A 22,344-nucleotide genomic window follows, 5' to 3' on the forward strand; every position below is an offset into this window, starting at 1 on the left:
ATCCTTTCTATGCATCAGAAGAAAGCTCTTGATGAAACCTTCCATTCATAATAAGAATGCAACTCTTTTGAACTCAAACAGTTTTATTTAAGGTTTTCTTGCAGACTTTTTGCAAAGTAGCTTCTTTTGAAAGGAGAGGAGGAAAAAAGAAAAAAAGAAAAAAAGGGGGTTTTGGGAATACCAAGTTAAAAATGTGAGCCGAACTAAACATGCCAGACATGCTGAGAAGGATTTAACACACATTCATCCGTATGGGCACTCTTCAGTAGACTGGACCAGTGTTTCAATGCAAATTCCAGCCCCCAGAGAACTACATGGTTTAGATTTCACAGTATGACTTTTCCCCCTGTAACCTGGAGGAAAAAACCTTAACTGGTTAATTGACCAAGTTCTTAGCTACTCTGCCCACCAAGGTTCTGAGACATCAGAAAAGACTGGACCACTTCTTCAGTGGATTGAGAGCTGGTGCTTACGTCCTCCAGAGCATCTGTAACGGAGTACTGCCGATCCCGCAACCGATTCCAATTGGCCAAAATATTGTGGTATTCAAAAACCTTCTCATAACTGCCAACGGAATTGTACAGTTTAATGAGACCTCTGTAATCATATTCAAGTCCACTGTATCCTTCACCAAAAAGTTTCTTTCCTAAAAGAAACCCAAAAGCAAACAAAATTAAACGCTCCACGTGTACGTTATTTCTCATGTCCTTGTTATCAACAACGCAGAATCACAGAATGGTTTGAGCTGGAAGGGAACTTAAACATCACCCAGTTCCAACTTCCCTGGCATGGGCATAGACACCTCCCACTAAACCAGGCTGCTTGAAGCCTCATCCATCCTGGTATTCAATGCTTCCAGGGATGAGGGGCCCACAACTTCCCTGGGCCACCTGTTTCAGTGTCTCACCACCCTCAGAGTAAAGAGCTTCCTCCTAATGTCCAATCTAAATCTACCCTGCTCTAGTTTCAAACTGCTGCTCCTTGTCCTATCACCACAGGTCCTTATAAAAAGTCCTGTAACTTAGAATGCTTGGAAGAGACCTTAAAGATCACATAGTTCCAACCCCCACTACCATGGGCAGGGACACCTTCTACCATATCACGTTGCTCAGGGCCCTGTCCAATCTGACCTTGAACACTTCCAGGGAAGGGAGTTCTTTACTAAAAACTTTAATATCCTTTTAAATGAAGGTTTTGTGTAGGATTAAAACCAGTGATCAAATCACACACTGCAAGAATCACCTACCAATTGCTATGGATCTCAAATAAAGCTTCTCAGCATTTTCATATTGATTCATATCATAGTTATAGAGGGAAGCTAGATGGCCCACTGAAAGGGCAACTTCATAATCTTCTTCACCTAGAAGCTGCTCCTTAATCTGAATGGCCTTGATGTGCATTTCTTCTGCTTCCTGTGAGGACCAAATTCAGAGGTCAGTAAGACACCATTCACCACGCCATGAAGACAAGAAAAAAAGGAAGGTTTAAAGAAACATGACTATGCAGTGGCTGAACAGTCTGTGGTATTTTATAACAGCCAAAAAGTAGGAAAGACAAAATTAAATTAAATTCTCCCAATTTGTTAATGGATCAGCAGATAGCATCACTTTTTCTGTGGTCAAAACTGTTGTCACCCTGTTTCTGAAGGCAGCATGCATCTAAGTGATTTATTTTTGCACAAAGCTTTGGAGAGCTGAATTTTATTATAAAGCACATGCTTTCCAACTTCTTAGGAATTGTGGACACTGAAAATCTTTGCTGTGACAGATTTACAGATGTCTTGCAGATTTTCATTCAAGACTTTTACATCTCTATAATCTTACCTTAAACTTTCTCATGGACTGATACAGTCTTCCAAGGTTGCCATAATGTTTTGCTGTTTGTACATTAAACTCCCCAAAAGCTTTTTTAGCTAACTGGAGTGAGGACAAATGTAAGTCGTGAGCTTCTTCAAGTAACCTCTGCTCAGTTTCCTTGTTGTGACAGTCTATTGCAATCTCCTCCAGGATAAGTGCTGGCAGAGGAGAGAAAACCCAATGTTACTGTGTTCCAAAGAGATCTTAACTGAAGGCAGCAGAAAGTCATCTACCCAAGACATCTTGGGAGACATCCCATCAGGCTTTGTGTGGATTACAGGCTGTTTTCAAACAGGTACAACCACATACCAAGCTCCCAATGTATATTTTGATATTCTGTATTTTTCCTCCCTCCTCCCAAAGTCTTCCAGTAAAGTTTTAAAGAAGTTTTGTTGTGTTGGACAAGCCTGTTGACAGAGAACATCCAGGCCAACAAAGAATATTCTGGAGTGGCCTCCATTTGAAAATAAGCCTCAAATGACATTGCCTCTGCTAAGGAACAGGATAAACTTGTCTAAATGCCTCATTTCCAAAGGTCCCAGTAACACATCTCAGGGTACTACCTTTAACTCTCTTTGAGGATGCCAAGAGAAGATGATCTTCCGGCAGGATGTGAGTGATAATGCCAATAGCACGCTCAGCGTGGAATCTGCAAGAGTGTCAATAAAGCCCCAAGATATGGATGGCTTCAGTTAGCAGCTGGCTGATACAACATGTTAAGATACATGCAAAAAACAGAGGCCTTTAAAATCTGACTGGAAAATTTGTACCATTTAGGCACATTTTTCTCCATTTACAGAACTCAATTTGCTGCCAGCACCTTAAATGATTGTACTTACAGTGCATTGTCAAACTTTCCAGAGCTGTACTGGTGAACATATGAAGAATAAGCCAAGTCTTCATGAGCTGTAGCTACATGTATGTTTTTACCTCCAAATACTGACTGCCGGATATCAAGAGCTGTCTGAAAGATTTGCAAGAAAACATTTCCCTGGTTAATATAGAAAAAATCCCTCGTGGATCTCAGTGGTAAAGTAGAGGGGAAAAAAGGTACATCTCATAGGCCTCCAGAATAGCAGAGCCATACCTACAGACTTGAGTATAAAAGGGTATAAAATTTGAGATACAAAAGGGAGGGAAGAGTAGGTGTAACAGAAGGGAAAGCATATAGAAGGGGAAAAAGAAAGCAAATCTCCACAGCTAGAGGTGTTTAGGATTTTTTTGTCTCGGGGTTGTTTTGGGCTTTTTTTGAAGGACAGTAATTAAATCAACTATTTTCTATCTCTACAAATTAACTGAGTTTCAGGAGGAAGATTTAAGAGATGATGAGTATCAAGTGAGATGGAAGACAGCCATTTGGCCCTGCTGCATACCTGATAGATTGCAACAGATTGGCAGATATTGTCTACATTCAGCAAGTAAAATCCATAGTCCAGGAGCGTGTCAGAGTATTTGGGGTGCTTGGCTCCAAAATGCTCCCTGTGGAACAGATTTGTGTTACACACTGAGGCCACTGACGTAGCACTTTAAAGGGTTTTTCTGAGTGCTGCTTACCGGGCAAGGTACACTGCATGTTTGATCAGCTGCTCTGCCTTCTTAAATTCACGTTTCACAACACAAGCCTAAGGAGGATGAAATGAAGCAGTGACAAGGTGCATGCTCAGCACTCATCTCCTCCAGACAACAGCCCAAGTGCTAACTACTATCCTTCATTTTCAAATATCATGGTGGTTGCTAAAGGGATTCTTGGTTATTTAAGAAAAGCTCCATAGATAATATTCAAACTTGTGTTTTAGCCCAGGACTTGTCCTCTGCTCAGTGTGAAGCGAATGGGACACGAGAGGTTATGGAAGGCTCTCAGGTTAAATTTGTCCTCATGTTCATCTTGGTTTCAAGAAGGAAAAACTCAAATCCCCACAGCTATGAAATTGAGGTAGGTCAACTAAATGTAAGTAACATCATAAGACACAAGACATGGACCTGGTTATCCAACCTTCTGGAGGTATGACCTACCCTCACCCATTCTTGGTAGCAATTCAGTAAACAAAAGAAACATAGAAGATTTTAAATTCACCTTTGAAGCTTGTCGTAAAACATCCACTACTACTTTTACAGGCAGGCCAACTGTGATTTCCTTCATAGCTTCTATACACCATTTATAAGCCTGTGGAACAAAGAGTTACCAACATAACCAACCTGGGACTTCACTACCTTGCAACATTAAGAAAAACATGACTTGGCTGTGCAAAATAAAGTGGTCATTTACATAACAAAACCTACCAGAAGATCTGTAACTGCTTCTGTGTAATGCAACTTGTTCAGCTGAGTCTTGAAAGACAGACTTTAAAAGGCTAATACTGAATGTCTACGAATTTTATACAAGCCCAAAGCATGCATTATTACAATGACTTTTACAGACCAAAAGGCTTAAGTTATAAACTCTAAGAAATTCCTATTGTGTACTTAAGAGGTAAAAGAAAACTGCAGTGCTGGTTGCAGTTAAGTCACAGGTTTTCATAAAATAGGTGCAAAGATTCATTACCCATGTTCTGCAAGTCTAGTGAAACGAACTTCTTACAGTAGTTCATTTATAAATTGGCAGTTTGAGCTGGTTACCTATCACACACAATTTCTTCATGTTGGGCAAAGTATCATTAAGAACTTGTAGATTAACTTAGAACTATACACACTGAAGTAAATAAATCCTCTGGTACTGCCACACAGGTACCAAAAGAGACCAGGAACTCCAGCTAGAAGGATAACCTCACACTGAGCCAGCCATGGAATGTCCCAGCAGGCTCCATAACCGCTTTTCTGAGGAAGACCAAACCCAAAATGCCACTCACCTCATCATAGTGGCTCTTGGCAAAGAGCAGAGCGCACAGCTCGCCGTAGAGCGCGGCTTTGTTTGCCTGCTGGCCATGTTTTGCCAGTTTGTCCATGTAAGACTGAGCCAGCTTGAAAGTCTCTTCTCCCAGGTGGTATTTACAGTTCCCATTCCGAACGTGCAGCAGCCTTGGGAAGAAGCACAGAGACAATCTCATTGGTGTCTGAATACAATCATACAATTGTTTTGATTGGAAGGCACCTTTAAGGTCATCAAGTCCAACTGCTCACCTAGCACTGCTAGGTCACCATTAAATCATGTCCCTCAGCACTACACCTCTTTTAAACACCCCCAGGAATGGTGGCTCTGCTACTTCCCTGGACAACCTATTCAATGCTTTACAATCCTTTCTGTGAAGAAATTTTTCCCAATACATCATAGAATCATTGAGGTTGTACAAGACCTCTGAGATCATCACATCCAACCTTCTACCCAACATCTCCATGAATGCTAAAACCATGTCCCCAAGAGTCATGTCCACTCATTTTTTGAGCACCTCCAGGGATGGTGATTCTACCACCTCCCTGGGCAGCCTGTTCCAATGCCTGACCACTCTTGCAGGGAAGGAATTTTTCCTAATCTCCAACCTAAACCTTCCCAGGCACAGCTTGAGGCCATTACCTCTTGCCCTGTTGTTAGCGACTTGGGAGAAGAAGCCAACACCAGCCTCACTCCAACCTCGTTTCAGGCAGCTGTAGAGAGCAATAAGGTCTCCTCTCAGCCTCCTCTTTAGGTTAAACAGCAGGGATCTACAATTTGGTGTCACACTTAGAGCAGAACAGGGCTGTCACCCCAGCAAAACTCCCCTGTGCTAGTTTGGTAACAGAACAGTTCTTTACAGAGCATTCAGTGCTTCATGCTCTGCCTCTTGCACAGCAAGAATTTTACTGCTGGAGATGTCAAATGATTTTACACATTGATGCAGTTTTACATATTCAGTGCTTGAACCACTTTGGTGTTTTACTGAACCACTTCTTGTTTTACTTCCAACAAAGTCCAGTATTCCCTACACTGCTGGAATTCCATTTCCAAACTCTGTAACACAGTTATTAAATCCCTTCTACCTTCTCTCCAAAGTATGTTAAACTGAAACAGACCTCAAATAAGTCTAGACACAGCTCATTTTCATCAATCTGCATTTTTCCTTCAAGCAGCTGAGTCCTTAAAAAATGGCTTTATTTTGTTTTTTAGGGGTTATGGGGGGTGTCTTCGCAAGAGAGTCAATCACATCCATTTGACACACTATCCAGCCCTGACTCAGCAGCACCAGAAAAGACTTCTTTGTTGACCCAGTTCACAGCAACTCTAAAACCCCTCTCCCCTGATCCTACCCCATTCCCAGCCCACTGCCTTCCTCTCTGAAGGATTAACAGAAGCTTCATCAAACACCAGCTAAATGCCTGCAATAAACCACAGCACTATTGAAGCATACTCCTGTTTCTCTAGAGAAGAAACAACTTCAGGTTCTGGCATCTGTTTAAAACTGAAGTAAGGGATGGTTTTTGTTGGTGTAGGCTGATGCTTATTTACTTTAAAGAGATACATTAGAACAGTGTGTTATCATATTCCAAGCCTGAAGGGCAGAACTGCATTCCCAGCCATGCAGGCTAAGAAGAGCCAGCTGGTCCTTCTTTGCTGCAAATGTCTGCCATGGAGCTCATGAAATTTTGGTAAATTAACCTCTATTGTCCCTCCTGGAAATCTGTTATTAGACAATGAGTAAGACAGACTGAAAAACATCAGGCAAGCCTTTATGAATCAGGAGGACAACTAACAGAGGAAGAGAAGCAGCTGAAGTGAAGTGGAGCAGAAGGTAATGCTGTGTGGCAAAGAGGCTACAACTGAAACTGGGAGCTGGTGTGTGGGTACAGCATTTGGTACCTTTTATGACATATTATTCTAGATCTTCCCACAAGCTGTTAAGGGGGGCAGAAAGAACAGTGAGGTTTGTGATCAAACGTTTCTCCTCTTTAAATCCATTTCCCATTACTATTTACTCTGAGAATTAAGTTACTGTAGTCATGCCTCCTGCACCAGCAAAGCAACACATCTAAGCCTGCCCTATAAATCCAGCCTGCCCTTAACATGGTCTCTTCCCACACTTTCCTATTGAAATGTATCATGGAACACAAAAGGAACCAAATTCACATTCTCACAAGAAGGCAGCAGCAGGCCAGCACACAGCAGATGTCTATTAGCCACGCAAAGAGATGATCAAAAGACCTTCAAAAACCTCGTGAAAGAAGCTACATAAACAAACACCAGCTTTCCAATGAGAAACACAGCAGCATGGTTCAAGAACAGACAGAAGAAAACAACAGCCACATTTTTCCTTACAGAAGGTCTGAGAGCTAAACATGATGCGCAAGTGCACCGTGTTCTTGGGCACTGACAGCAGCAAACTATCTAACATTCAAGCAACAAGAAACAGGAATTTTGAAGAAACTAGAGAGGAAAAATGACAAAATTATAGCTTCCCTAAGGAGGGAAACTATTTTGCCTGCACCATCCAACTGGGTGCTTCTTTGCAACATCAAAAATACAAAGCCCAAATCCCATGTAATGGTATAAGCCAGCAGGGATAGTGCTGCAATTTAGATAAGCACCCGGGAAAGATAATATCCAGTATCTGGATGCTTCAGTGATAGTGTCTACAAACACAGAAATTGACCAAGAAAGCCAAGCTAAACCTAACCCAATCCTCCAAGATAAGTGGAGTTTATGTGATCCACTTTTGAATAACAAGAAATCCTTTATTAATCCAAAGGAATTTCAGAAGATAAAGGCAAGAAGAAGAAAAAACGCCTTAGGACATTTATGCTAATAGCTATGAATCTTCTTTGATGTCTGCAGTAATAGCTTTTGGGGAAGAGTTTGCTGCCCCCCCAATAAAAATCATTCTCTAAGCATACACACAACCGTTACACAGAAGCTTAGGAAATCTAAAAGCATCACAAAACACTAAAGAACCAGGGAAATGTGAAACAAAGAAGTGAGAGAACCACACATTTGCATTATGTGTTTGTGACTTCTTGGTTAACACACAGTAATGAGAGGAAACAAACCAAAAGGAGATCAACATGCTCAGGAAAGTAGCACACAAGCTTGTAGGAGACTCAAATGTTCACATTTTCTCAATTTCTCCTTATAATGTACTACTGCTAGTAGAAACACACCGAAGTGTGCCTAAATAACACAAAACTTGGCATGTTTTTAAACTGCTTTCTATTATTAATGCAATGCATTAAACTTCCAGAGATTGGACTTGGGAGCTTTTAGAATCACAGCAGCCACTCTTTTAGTGTCATATTTTCAAAACCTGGATTTAAATTTTGTTCTCTTAAAACTCCACTGTGATCACAGGAGTAAGAACAAGAGATTCTACAACAGGGATTAGGTGGTAACAACAAAATGTTTATCTTACTGCCTCATGACTCGGAAGCAGAAGAGAGTTAATGCTCTCTCTCACAATGAAGTGCTTAGATTTTACAGAAGCATTTCTGAAAGCAGTTAAAATTCTCCCTTTTTGGTTTTCCACACATTTCCAAGCCAATGATGCTGTTGACTGTCTGGGAGATGCCCAAACAGAAAGTGGTGTCTCCTCATTCACACCACTGCCCAGAGGGACTTAAGGGGAGGCCACCAGCTTTCATCACAATGCCCTCTCTGCCCAAACACAATTAACTTCTCCAGTTCAGGAGAGTTCATCCTATCACAGAATGGATTTTCCTAGCACAAAATTACAATCTCCTTTCCACAACTGCATGGGCTGAAGTCCGGAGTTACCTCCCCCTCCTTTACTTTCTTTTCTTTTTCTCTTTCTCCAAAGAGAGGGGGGTTATTTTTAAGGCAGTTTCTCCAAGCTTGCCAAACAGCCTGATATAACTAGGCAACTTTTTTTAGACTAATTAGAAGGCAAAGGCCCAAGCACTACAACAGTGGTGCTATAGCCATCATTCCCCAGTTCTAGGAAGGTGTGTACGTATGCCAAGTCTTCTCCTGGCACCCATTCTGGAACAAAAGCCCGCAGGAGCTGGCAGGGCAGGACAAGGCCAAGCAGCAGCATTGCCATGGCCTCTGGCTGGCACATGAAATAACCAGCTACTGGCAGAGCCCATTTACTCCTCCTGTTTGTCCAACTATAAAAAACAAGATGCAGGCTTTTTTGGGGAGCAATTTTCCAAAATAAATTCTGCCTTATACACAGATAAATAGAGAACAGACTTTGTTATTCATTACAGGAGCTAAAAAAAAAAAAAAAAAAAAAACAGTAAAATAATCCTAATTTAGGCATTCAAGTGCCTACCTGCAACACACAGAAGGTGTTACCAACCAAAACCTGCCTGCTTGCTGCAGACTGCATTGGCAGTAACACATTTAGATACACCTAAGAGAATTAACAGTGATAATATGAGACCTCTTGTGAATTGAATCTGAGTATCCCACCACAGGCCCACCCACAGGTACAAACCCCCAGTGCCTCCTAAAAGCAAAATTCTTTTCTTAATGTCTAAGTGGTGTCTGAAGACGTCTGCAAGAATTGGACATATTGAAATATTTACCTCATCACAGTTAGGCTGCTCAGCATGGAGCAAGAGAACTCACTGGATCTGGAATCAGGAAAAGTGTGTTTTCCTGTTATTTTTGCTTAGCTGCACCTGTATCACTTGTGTTTGGATTTGGCAAATTCTTCCTGTATTATATATAACCTCAGCGAACACCAACATCTGCCATTCGTTTCAAAAAAACCAGGTGCTGGCCCATCCTTACTGTTAACCACAACATATTCTACAGAAAGGCAAAATTATCTTTATTTCGCCCCCCCACTGAACTGTGCTGCCAATTTCCCAGTTGAAACCCCAGGATATTAGTGTAAAACAAGCACCTTCTGATCTCTAGGTCTACCCAAGGAAGCATTTCAGTGCAGCAAAATATTAAAGGGAGCATGTGAAGCTTGACAGCTCCAAGGCAGTTGGTAGCACTGTGTTTACTGTGTATTTCACAGTAAGACATACAGGAATTAAAGGTGAGCTCACCTTACACAACATTCTACAGCACGAAACCAGTGAAGGATTTCATCATGAAGGGTGCATAACTGAAGGCAGGAAAGAAATACCTTCTCTGCATCACTGTACCAGCCTGCATCTGATAGGAAACCTCCTGGGGAAAACAAACAAACAAAACCACAACAAATCAAGAACAAACAAATTTGAAGAGCAAAACACCTTTTCAAGAGAAAAAGGGTGTGCTCAAGACTTGTAAGAGACTACTTAGTTCATATAGGACTGCATATGGTTATCTTGTCAAGGTTAAATTCCTCCTGTCCTGAATTGTAAACAGTGAAGTAGAAGAATTCTCCTTGAGGGTGACTTTTTTTGTTGGTTTCAGATAGCTTTCCTACAGTTTTCTGTCATTAAATACTTACCCATACTAAAATTATGTGAGGTCTTAATGTTAAGCATCACAGGTATAAATAAATGTTTAATCCAAAACATATAAAATAGCAAAGACAAGCCCATATATTCTAAGATATTAAAATCAAATGTATTTTTGTTAAGGAATCAAGTAGTTGTCTAAAAAATACATTCCAAACCCACAAGTGTTCTCTAAAAAGAAATCATATGAAGAAAAATCAACATCAGCTTAAGTGAAGCTTGCCTGAAGGAAAGGATCATACTCAAAACAGTCTATCATCACCAGTTACCTAAAACAAACCCAATCTGGATTGCTTTTTCTTTCACAGCAGCATCTGACTCTGCAATGTAGGAGCACCGTCTGCTGAAAGAATAGGCCAGTACAGAAGCAACTTTTACTCCATGGTCCATCAAAGCCTGGAAACAATGATGAAGCAGATGCCTGAAACAAAAGAAAAAGAGAATTTGATTGCATATGAAGTTTTTAAAACACTGCAGTCACTTGGGTCTTGAGTGCCATCAATTCAAATGAGGAGTGATTCAGAGAACTAACTCCAAGCCTCTCTCAAAGCAAACCCAGATGAATTCAAGCACAGTTTTCAATCTCAGGGCTAATGGATCACAGTTGTTGGGTTAGCCAACAAAGTGAGCAACACCCCACGTTCTTTCCAAGGACACCCTCCACTCTAAGCAAAACATGAGCTACCCACATAACACTGGAAAACAACATTTTCAGCTAAAACTTAGAGAGGAGAAGCCTCAAATCCACCCTGACTCCACAACTCCCACAGAAACTGTAGGTAAGTGAGCACTGAAAAAGCCATTAACATCACACACACACAAACGATGGGAGGGAGCTATGTCTAAAGACTCAAAACTTATTGTGGTTACAAAGAGTATCATTCAGAAAAGTCAAATTTTGAGCATAACAGCACAAACTGGAATATTTTATGACAGAAAAAACTCTTTCAACTGGGACAATCCTATCAGCTTAATAAACCTTCCACTTGAGCTTTGACAGACACAGGAGTGCTGCTGCCCAGGGACTGGCTGGGCACTGAGCATTATCACTACATTAAGACACTTACCTTTTATCTAAAGCTCGTAGCACCTTTGCAAAAACTTCTAGTTCACAAAATTCACTACCCAGCTGGCATAAGCGGCCCTGTTGGTAAAGCTGAAAGACAAACACAAGTGAATTTGCAAAATTTCAGACTGAGTTCTTCTGGGAAATTTAGCTTCATAGTGAAGATGACTTATGACAAAATCTAGTGTTGAAGTACAACAGGTTAACAAGTAAGTTTCATTATCTTCACACAGCAGGACAACTTTGGCATCTAAAACCAGAGCAGACAAGCTCTGAGAGCTCAATAGGTGCTTTTAAGCTGGTTTTATCTACAAATGTATTTTCAAGTATCTACTATATACACCTGCATCATAAAACACTGCAACACCTAAGCTAAAAAGCCAAGACAGAACCAAACACTCCTGAAAAAAAAAACGGAGTAAATGGGAAAATTCCAGTGAGTCTGTTCATGCATTTGTTAAAAGCAAGGGTGAGTTTTATGTCCAAAGTGATTTGTGTCTGTAAGTAAGCCAACAGATCAGTTGATCTGTTCATAAAACCCCAACCATGGAGACAGTTCTTCATGCAATGCATGGTTAAGCAGCAGAACTACCTGCCACATCATGCTATAAATGCAAAGAATTTACATAGCTACAAATGGGACTGTACAAATCTATGACAGAAAAAATCCATGGTGGGCCATTAATTCCTGATGTCTGGAAGCTCCTGAACCATGGATGACCAAAAGAAGAACAAGTAACCTAAGAAGTAGCACCACACACTTGCCATAGTCACCATCACCAGCCTCTGCAAATAAGGCAAGAGGCACAGCATGGGATCACACAGGGCTGCTCCAGTACAGCCATTTGTTACTTCAGGTGTTCCAGAAAGAAAACAAACCCACACACCTCCTTTTTGCATTTAAGTAATTCTGTGAGACAGTAACTCAATGGGAAAAAGGAAAAAGCCAGTGGCTCATGTCTCACAGGCCCTTCTCTCTAGAAGCTGCATCATTCAACACAGGCCATTTAAGATCCATTTGTTCTTCTGTGGTACCTTTGCCATGTGATGCAGGGATCAGAAAACTGCTGGTAGACACAAACCAAATCATCCACTCAAGTTTTATGAGCACACAGGTAAAGCACTGCTATGCTGCACTCTGAGCACCCTCATTTTTAGTTCATAGAGTTAAGACATTCAAGCAAACACTGTCCAAAATGGGTATGTTCATACCTAGAGCAAGACTCTCCGTGCTGTCTAAGCAGGTTTTACAGCTATGAGGAACTCTGACACAAGGAGTGCAGCTACCTTTATGTAAGAAAAATTAAGGCTGAGAGAACACATTATTTAGAGATGCTCAATTACAGATTGAGTGGAAATGTAAATATTCCTCTCAGTTTTGATAATTACTTTAAAAACCTTTTTTATTGATAAGCACCTCATGTCTGGCTCACCTTTTTCCCCACTAACACTGGAGACAGATGAATTATATTCAAAATACAGCATGTGAGAACACGTCCTCCAGCCAGAGATTTAGTTTTGTTAACTCTTCTTATCAACGCACGTAAGACTAATTCTACAGCACAGCAAGTTAATTATTTTAACAACAGAACCCACAAAAAGAAAAAAACACCACTTCAAAAAATACTTTGACCTAATAATGTCAATTGCCAGCAATGAATGTTTTCCTTTCAGTCATCTATTTTGCTGGGAGGATAAAAAAAAAAAAAAAGGAGGAAGTCTCTTAAAAACCAGTGCAAGCCTGCATGCAAAGTTACTCCTCAGATAAAATAGTGCTGTGTCCCTGTGCTTCAAAGGGATCAGTTTCCTCTGAAGCTATATTCTCTCTGGCAGCAAAAGAACATCCAGTCTGCTGTATTTAAAAACTACAGTCATGGTTAAGTGTTCTCATTTCCTTCAGCACAGCTGTCTTATGGTAGCTGTTCTCTAAACCCTAAAACCTATTTTCTGCCGTTAAAAAAAATTTTTTTTAAAAGTCTTGCCTTGTATTCCATGCCCAAAATTGAAGGTGGACATCTTATGAATAATTGATGAGATCACTTCTGGAAAGAACTAAGACACATCCCCAAGCTGTTTTGCCAGCATTTCAGACAATCACAAGTACTATCACATGTTCAACAACTGGGCTTTTGATCAAGTACCTCCTCTTTTCCCCTTGCAGTGTGCTAACTAAAAATCTCAGAGCATAACCTGATACTAGTTTACTTTACACTACTGGCAGTGTGAGCTTTTAAAAATCAATGTATTTATGAGGTTACATGAACACATCTTGTTACACACCCACTGTTACATGGGATTCTTCAATGCCCTGGCTGGGCAGGAGAGAGGGGGACAGTCCCTAACTACAGCCTCAATTCGGATACATCAACTATTTCAGGCACAAGTCAAATTTGGCTTACAATTGGAGGCTGAAGCTCCAAGCCTGCTATCTGCACACCTCTTATCCCAATTCACAGGTTAACACTTGCACCATTTTGCCATGCAAAACAGCCCCCAACCTCCTTCTAGCTGGTATAACCAGAGATACAGTATCCTTGGGACGTTTACTGCACACTTCAGCCCCTCCCTAGATGTGCTGGCAAGCATTTTTGAGGAGCTAACTCAGCTCGAAGTCTCCTGAAACTTGTAACTGTTACAGCAATAATTTCAACCCAAATCTGACATGGAAATAGTGAGTATACGTCAAACTGTGAAGCAATTCCAGGAGATTCTGTAACACTCATTTGTCCATTGAGAAGCAGTTGCAAGCACTGAAGAAATGGTTCTCCTGTTAAAGCTCCAGAGACACAAAAATTCCTGACCACAAGCCTTGCTACATAACACACACACACAAAAAAAAGTCAAACCAAATAGTGATTCAGGAAAAACATGCCCTAACAAGAACAGCAGACTTGGACTTCTGAAGAACTATTCTTCAGAATAAAATATCTTCTAAACACAACCTATTTGGAGCTTAACAGATATTTCTTTTTCTTTACCTATGGAAACATGAATAAAAAGGCCTACAATATGACTTCCAACTAACATGTTAATTCTGCACTGAAGACAGGACCCAAGGCATAGGTTTAATACATAGACATGTTATTACACACATGCACAACTAACTGTTTCGCATAGCTGTGAAAAAGCCACCATGATCCTCCTCCAGTATCTAGGTCTTGAAATTTAACTCCTAAACATCCATCTACACAGTCAAAAGCTGCATGCAGTGCTGTCCCAAATTAAACACATTAATAACATTAACCTGTTACTTAGCTACTATTATTTCATCATACACATGCAGGTTCTTGTCCATTTTCTCTCTCTGAACAGATTAAGCTGAGCTCTAAGTGCTTCCTAGCAGTTAGAAAATAAGTGCAAAGATCTGTTCAGCCACTAGCAACAGCAATGCCATAAGACATGAGAAAAAGCTATCCAATATTTGCATCACCACATGCAAGCACAAGAGAAACAATTTCTTCTAAACCTAAGGAAAAAAAATTGTAAAAATAAAGTTAGTAGTTTGTTTGTTTTTTCCCCAAACAGCTGGGGATTAGCCAGTTGTAAAAAGACCTTCCAGAAGGGGGACTGTAGCATACACAATCCAAAAAATACGTTCTTATGCTCCAGTTTGGAAGAGGACTGAAAAATTAATATGGATATTGGAGTAAAACTTAAAGATAGAAGGAATTCCAAGGAGCTTCCCAGCATGTTTAATAATGTCTAATAGTGTAATGTGGAATACTGTGCCAAATTTGGGAAGGACTCTATACTTAATCAACCATCAGCAGTATTTGGGGGAAAAAAGTTTGGCTGCAAACACGATCTCCCTTCCCTGCTGAATAAGGAAGGAAAAAGTTTCTTTTCACCAATGCCCTGAATCAATCCGTAGACAAATGACTCATTATAGAAAGGGAACAGGGGACCAGGCTTATATTTCTTACAGATTATTTTCCAAGTCCATTTTATTCTTTTCAATCTATTTAAAACCACCTACACAGCTTCTGGACAAGTGCTAGTTCTAGTGGCTATTGTTTAGGGCATAAAGCAGCAAACTTTACAGCTCTTCTTTGAAAACACTCTGCGTATTTCTAGCTGATCTTTACGAACCTTAACCAAATAACCAAGAAAAACCCCAACCTTACTGAACAAGCCTAACTTCAGAGACAGCTTTTGCAGCCTACTGCTTTCACACACTGCACATTTCTCCACGTCTTCCCACTCACTCTGCTTCCTGTACCAGATCAGCAAAGCTTTCTGCTTCACACCTAGAGAGTCCAGCACAAGGAATACAAATATGAGCCTTACAGTCATGCACATGTATGGGTCTCCATAGCAGTATGTGGGGAAACCCAGTCTGAAGTTGAACCAGTAAAAAGGAAATGAAGTGCAATATGAATCATTGTTTCAAAAGGAGCTGAACCCCTCTGCTCACAATGTGACCTCACCATCTGAATTATGATGAGTTTTAAGTGTAGTAGTCCATGATGAGGTCTAAGAATAAGGACACTGAAAAAAGGTGAGGTTAGAACGTATCAGGATGAGAAAATATGTGCCATAAAGGTGCAAAAACCAGCAAACAAGTAAGAAGAAGGTAAGAAAAGACAAGTTTCAAATGAGTGAAGACATTACAGGGAAAGAAGGTTCAGTTCTAATCTAAATTTAGACTACAAAATAAGACGTGTTAAAATAAAAAGTAACGATAATTGGAAAAAGCTCATGAAGTGATGATTCTCTTGAAGTGTGAGGCTTTAATTTAAAAAGGTGATACAAGGATACAATTTAATTCAAGCAGCATTTGGTGAAGTCCAGCTGCACACACCACTCTGGAAGCCCAGCCAGATGATCAGAATGCTTGTATGTGTGTGGGCACACATGCAGAAACAACAATAGTTTCCCACATATTCATACAATTTCTGCACCCCCAAAATACAGCAGCGTGAATGTAATGAAGCCTTTGTGCAGTCACACTGATCAGCCACAGCAGAAATCCTACAAAATACTGCCCAATTGCTCTGGGATTCTTTTGCCTCTCTCACATACTGCTTATGACCTTGTTTGTACTCCTCTGGTCAGAAAACCTCAAAACCAAAGCAGCACAGTTCCACTTCATTTCAGCTTCTCATCCTCACTCTCCTCAAATACCCATGAGACTGAAGCCTTGAGACAAGCTAGTTTTATTCTACTGTATAGAAATTATGCTTATAATGATTCCTCATCAGGAAATCCAATCTCCACTGCAATGCAGAGAACGGAGGTTTTATTGCTTGTTGTGATCAGTCAGCAAATTCCTGTTTTGTTTGCTTCAAAAAATGCCTAGAAGTGATACAAGAGCTTTTATGAGCCATCACTGTTCTTTTCTGGATTAGCAGGACACAGTGAGGAGAAATTCCTGCAGCTACACTCATCATTAGAGAAATTGGAGCTATCAAGATCTAAACTCAAAATCTGGTATTTTGATTCACATCAAGGTAGGAGCATATCAAAAGCTTTATCTATCAAAGCACAAAAAAACATTTGGATTTTGCCCCAAAAACGTAATGCAAAACCAAGTCAGCATAATGCAAGTACTAGAGGTTACAGGTCTGTACTAACTAAGCAAAATTCATGTAATCTCCTATTGTTCTTGTGGTTAATGATCTCACCAGAAAACATTCTAAGAACATTAGACCCAAATGATTTTCAAGAAAAACATAAAAAAAGAAAAGCACATAATCTAGAAAAGCCAGAAGTACAACAAATACTGAAGTTCCACATTAGCCAATACAAGTCCTTGACTGGCCTGCTAGTGCCCACCTGCACCAAACACCTGTGACAGAAAACAAACTCATGGAGCAGCATCTTCTCAGAAGCGCAAGACCCAAATAAATGAAGTAACTGCACATAACAGAACATCTTCTCAGAAGCGCAAGACCCAAATAAATGAAGTAACTGCACATAAAACATAAAGGTGAGGCAAGAACAACTGAATTCTGAAGATGACATTCACTGAGCAGTCAGCAGACTTCCGTTAACAGAAACGACATTCTTTACATCAATTCTGATCCCCAAATGCTAACTTCTCAACAAACTACAAAAAGATAATTTGATTTTCCTCATTTTGTGCCCCACCCTCCTTTTTTTTTTATTTTGAGGACTTAGTTTATTCCAGCTGTAACCTACTTTTTAATGCAGAATTTTGGCATTTACAAAAGCTCAAGAGCTTTTGTACCTGCCAGGCATGTCCTGTTTAGGCTGGTTGTCAGTTAATTTCTTTCTTTGGCTTCTAAAAACTAAATACTCACTTTCTCTCTTTACCCACCCCCCCAAAAAAAACCCAAACAAGGAAGAGAACCTAACTAGTTTTACTAGGAAACAACACCAACCAGGATACACATAGATCTGGAAAAGAGACAAAGGAAACAAAACATGATATGCTTGGATATTTATTTCCACCCCCCTCAGATACAGGTGTTACTTGTACCACTATTTGTTATTAAACTCTTCAAAACACATCTGTGATTAGTAAAACTTTTAAATATTTTTAACCACAAACACAGACCTGAAAATTTCCAGGACATCCTTCCAAGCCTTTTGCTCTGCCACTATTATTTTACTTATGGTTGCAAAGAGAAGTCAAATGTTGCTTGAAGTAATTGCAGTAAGACCCTGCTCAACCAGCATAGGTTTGTTGTTTTACTGCAGTCATGATTATTTGATATTGCCTTTTTTTAAGCTTTAGTCATTGTTTGGGAATGCAAAAAGAAAGATAAATGTTTAGTAATAGGAACCTGCCTACTCTTGTCACCTTGCAGCAGAACCCATTTCTTACTGAGCTCCACAACAAAGAACATTTTACAGCTATTCTGGGTTTGATAATTGAAAAGGCAGAGGTTTATAAAGCCTGTCCTAGAAGTTAAGCATTCTGAAATATGCAGAATTACAAGTAATTGGATTTATTAAGGAATGGAAAATAAAGGCAATCTATAATGACAATAGAGACAAGCACTGGAGTAGAGGGTATCTTGAGAAAAAACAAAGACACTCTGCAGGCATTTTCCTACCTTTTAAGAGCATAGTGACTATCTCTGCTGCTCTCATAGTGCTGTATCCTACCTATGTAATCATAATCAACGTGAATAGGTCAGTAAATGTTAAGTTCAAGTGTTCATAGCAATGATGAAAAAGTGCTGTATGACTACTGACTTTTAATATCTGCATATTGAAATAAAATCTGACTGATGCTATGTTTTATTTTTCATAAAATCAGTGGCATTTTCTCCAGCATCACAAACCATGATTAAACCTGGATAACAAACCATTACTTCCAAGTTAGATGTGGAAGACTGGCAACCTTTTTATTCCTTTTAATAACTGCAGAAAGTGATTCTCGCTCTTTTTCAAGGTCTAAAGGTAAGCATAATCATGCAAATCCTCAATTACACACTACTTTTCCTGAGCTGTCTTTAAAGAATAAGTATTATTCTATAGAATACTAACAAATAACACCCTTCAACACAGCAGCAACCACCACCATGTAGGTGAGAACAAGTTTGTCTTTCCTTAAAGACTGTTACAAACTTTGCAAATTCTACTTCTGCTTTAAAGAAATTGATAAGCAGGATGTATTGACCATAACCCACCAAGCTGAAACGGTTTTTAACATACAGGTGATTCTGAGAACAATTCTATCCAGAACCAAAATAGTGAAACAAGCACCACAGACAAGTGTCCAGATGTGTGATGCTGTCCTCATTTTAACCTACCTCAGCCTTGTCACATTGCTGTAGCTATCCAAATACAGAAAACAAGAACCAATTACAAAGCATGAAATAGGTGCATAGAAAAACATAAACACTGTTCTGAAAGGTTTGTAATCTGAGTGAGGCTTTGAAGCACTCACTGCACGCAGACACCTCTGCAGATAAAGCATCATTTAGGAAGGGCTGAGGACTTCCTCACTTCCAAGGTTTTAGTTACACTTACGTATAAGCTACTTTGAATGTGACATAAAAAGGGTAAGCTCTCCTACACAGAAAACCACTGAGAACACGAAGGACTTGCCCACCATTGGCAGCAATGTCCAAACATTCACTGCACCGTGTGGTTTTATTTATTCTGTATATGGACATCTCATAGATGCAAATTCCTAAGAGGAACATAGGTACACCTTACACACTCCACTCTATCCAAGACTGTCCTGTTGCAAAACGCAGAAATAATAGGAAAAGCAACGCAAATTACTGTTGTTAACAGAAGCTATACTGGCTAGTAATTAGCACAGCAGAAACAGACAAGCATGTAACATGGTTTTCATCATCTGCCCTACAAGACAATGCACCAATGTACACAAGCAGAACAAACAGATTAGGAAGTCTCTTTTTAGAGGTCAGATATACTGCTGGTTCTCTTTTTATCATGGAACAATTCCATATGAATCCAATCCAATGCAACCACTGTAGAGTGCTAATAGAAGGATAATAAGTCAAGGATCCATTAAGCTCACCTATAGATGAGCTTTTAAATAATCTGGGAATAATATATCCTTGGATATTTCTGTCATTAAAAGGAGGTGGTGATTCTATGCTTTTAAAAGCCACAGAGCACCACCTTTTTATCTGAATGAACATCAAGACAGGCAATAGCAAGGAAGTTTGTCAATGGTCATGCTACCAACAGTTTAAAATAACCCCCAAAATAGTTTTCCGCATTGTCAGTTCCGTATCTTTAGTCTTTATCTGATGATCGCTGTATGTCAACCACACCATTATGCGTGAGTATGCTCATAGGTGCTAGAAAGGGGTTTCCAGGTTTCTCAGCACAAAAGGCTGACAACTAATAGTCAATATACAAAAAATATACCTGCCTGTTTCAACACTGCATGAACAATTTCACTATCTCAAGGGAAGATCAGCTTTCCTTACTACACTACTACTCTATATACATGTGATGGGCCACTACCCTTGGTTCATAAAGATTTGTCTGAAGAATGACTTCATTTAGCACATCTCCGATTTTTATAAACTTATTGCCAGAAGAAAGAAGTCTTATCCCCCATCTTAGCTTTTTTTCTACATTGCTTCTCTCCCGAAGAATGCTCATTTCCAGCCGTTCCTGGATGTGGATGAAAAGCCTTTTAGTGGACAATAGAAATTAATGGACCATCTCAGCATACCTTTAACTCCGGATAGTTTAGAGCTGAATGAAAAGCAGCTCTTTCATGAAGGAATAATTTAAGGCTATTAAACTATATCATTAGACTAGTCTCAAATCTTTTCATCTGGTTCCTACCAGATCATTAAAGGTGATACAGAAGCATAGCAAGCTACCACTGTGGCATCACCCTTTCCAATACGTTAAAAAAAAAAAAAAAAAGGAAAAAAATGTATTTTAACACAGATAGCTTGGGCTCATCTTGCCCGTGCCTGTTCTCCACCTCCAACAACGGGGAGGATGGCATCTTCCCCCACCTACGGACCCCCTGCCCACGGCCCCCAAGGACAGGCCCCTTTCTCCGTGTCCCCGCACCGGGACTCCCGCAGCCTCCCTCCCAGCAGCCCCCAGGACTTTCCCGTGGGCCAGGTGCCCACGAACGGCGCAGGGGAAGCCGCAGGCCCCCAGACCGGCCGCCACCTCCCCCCGCAGCCTCCTCTCGTTCAGCCGCGGCCCCACACAGGCCCTCGCTCCCCAAAACCGTCCTTCAGGCCCTATTCTGTACCGGCGGGCAAGTGGAACTGGTGGAGGCGCTAGGCCTTGTACCCGGTCACCCCTTGAGTCCCTCGGGGAGAGGCGTGGAGCAGGCCAGGAACGGACCTTCCCCCCCTTCTCCTCCTCTGGCCCGCTTCTCCTTCCATCTGCCCCAGGCCCAGCCGGGCCAAGCCTTTCTCGGCCCCCCACCGCCTCCCCGTACCTTGTAGTAGACGTCGAATTGGATGTTCTCAGGCAGCGAGCGGATGTCCCGGCGCCGGGCCCGCCCGTAACTATCCACCACGGCAGAGATCGCCGTGTTATAGAGCGTCTCGGGCACCCACTCCAGCTCCACCGCCGCCATCTTGGGTGTGCGGAGCCGCCTTCCCCCCACCCACCTTCCACCGCCTGCTCGCCCGGCCCGCTCCTCCTCCCTTTCGCGCCTCACGCCCCGGGACTCTCGCCGCCCCGTCCGGGCACCGAGAGGTGGCAGCGATTGGAGTCCGGAGAATGTGGGGATGGCAGCGGGGAGAGAGAAGGGAAGGGAAACACCCGCCTGCGCGGACACGCGAGAGAACGAATGTGGGCCGGAAAGGAAAGCCCAGGGCAGTGAAGAGCTGGGGGAGGGAGCCTACGGAGTTATATCGAGGGGGGGAGAGGAAATACGGGGGAGGAGGGTGTGAGAGGAATCCCTGCTGGCAGTGAGAGGGAGTGAGAAGTGGTTTGTGGCAGGACTGTAGCCTGGCTTCAGGTGACCACCACGGTCAGGCACAGCACCTTCCCCACAGTCGACATTGGGCCGTGGGGTTCCCTACCCTTGGGGTTTGGTGGCAACCCGTGATTTATTTGTTTGGGGACGGCTGACTGAGCACCCCCAGCAGCTGGCTTCAAGAGGAGCCTTAAATGTTCCCCCTCACACACCGAGCTCCAGGGTCTCTGTCCACCCTCAGACCTTTCTTGTGAGTGGGAATGTTTGGTGTTCACAGCTTCACCCGGGGCCACGTATTGCTAACACTGAATGGCCTTCTGTGGCTTGCAGGTCTTGGCAGCTCAAAGTGAGCATTACTTGGGAGCCCGACTTTTGAGGGGGTTTTACCTGAAGCACACCTGACTCATCTGGTGTTCCTGCTCGGCTGCCATGTAGTAAACACTCCCTTTTCCCTCTGTAAATTAACCTTGTGACCCCTCGTGGAAATGCCACTCTATTTTGTCAATAGCTCGTTATCGTTACCAAGCTGTCTGGGGCATGTTTTTCTTCCTAATTTGCTTTCCATGTGGGGCTTGCACACACCACTAGGAACATATTGGATAGTTCTTGGACACAGATGGTAGATTTTTAGGCAGAGGCAATTAAGATCGTTTGGTCTAAAACAGACTTGCACTGTGTGTAGCCAGTGATTTAGCCACCCCAGTGCAATGCAGGCCAGGAGTCTGAAATTACTGCTGGGGTGGATT

The 22,344-nt window shown here is 41.5% G+C and overlaps 1 protein-coding gene across 1 annotated transcript; it reads right to left on the reverse strand.

Annotated features, from left to right (window-relative positions):
- Positions 1-121: 121 nt before the first annotated feature.
- Positions 122-21,253, reverse strand: APPBP2 (amyloid beta precursor protein binding protein 2). The gene is made up of 13 exons (XM_054394262.1): positions 21,113-21,253; positions 11,246-11,334; positions 10,448-10,599; positions 9,780-9,903; positions 4,703-4,871; positions 3,931-4,020; positions 3,411-3,478; positions 3,230-3,335; positions 2,696-2,820; positions 2,420-2,505; positions 1,824-2,014; positions 1,247-1,412; positions 122-646 (listed from the first exon to the last, which is right to left on the reverse strand). Exons 1-13 carry the CDS (start codon positions 21,251-21,253, stop codon positions 393-395), a joined length of 1,761 nt encoding a protein of 586 aa, XP_054250237.1. The 3' UTR covers positions 122-392.
- Between the last annotated feature and the right edge of the window lie 1,091 nt (positions 21,254-22,344).

The sequence above is a fragment of the Indicator indicator genome, chromosome 30, assembly GCF_027791375.1.
Source record: "Indicator indicator isolate 239-I01 chromosome 30, UM_Iind_1.1, whole genome shotgun sequence".
Classification (NCBI taxonomy): Eukaryota; Metazoa; Chordata; class Aves; order Piciformes; family Indicatoridae; genus Indicator; species Indicator indicator.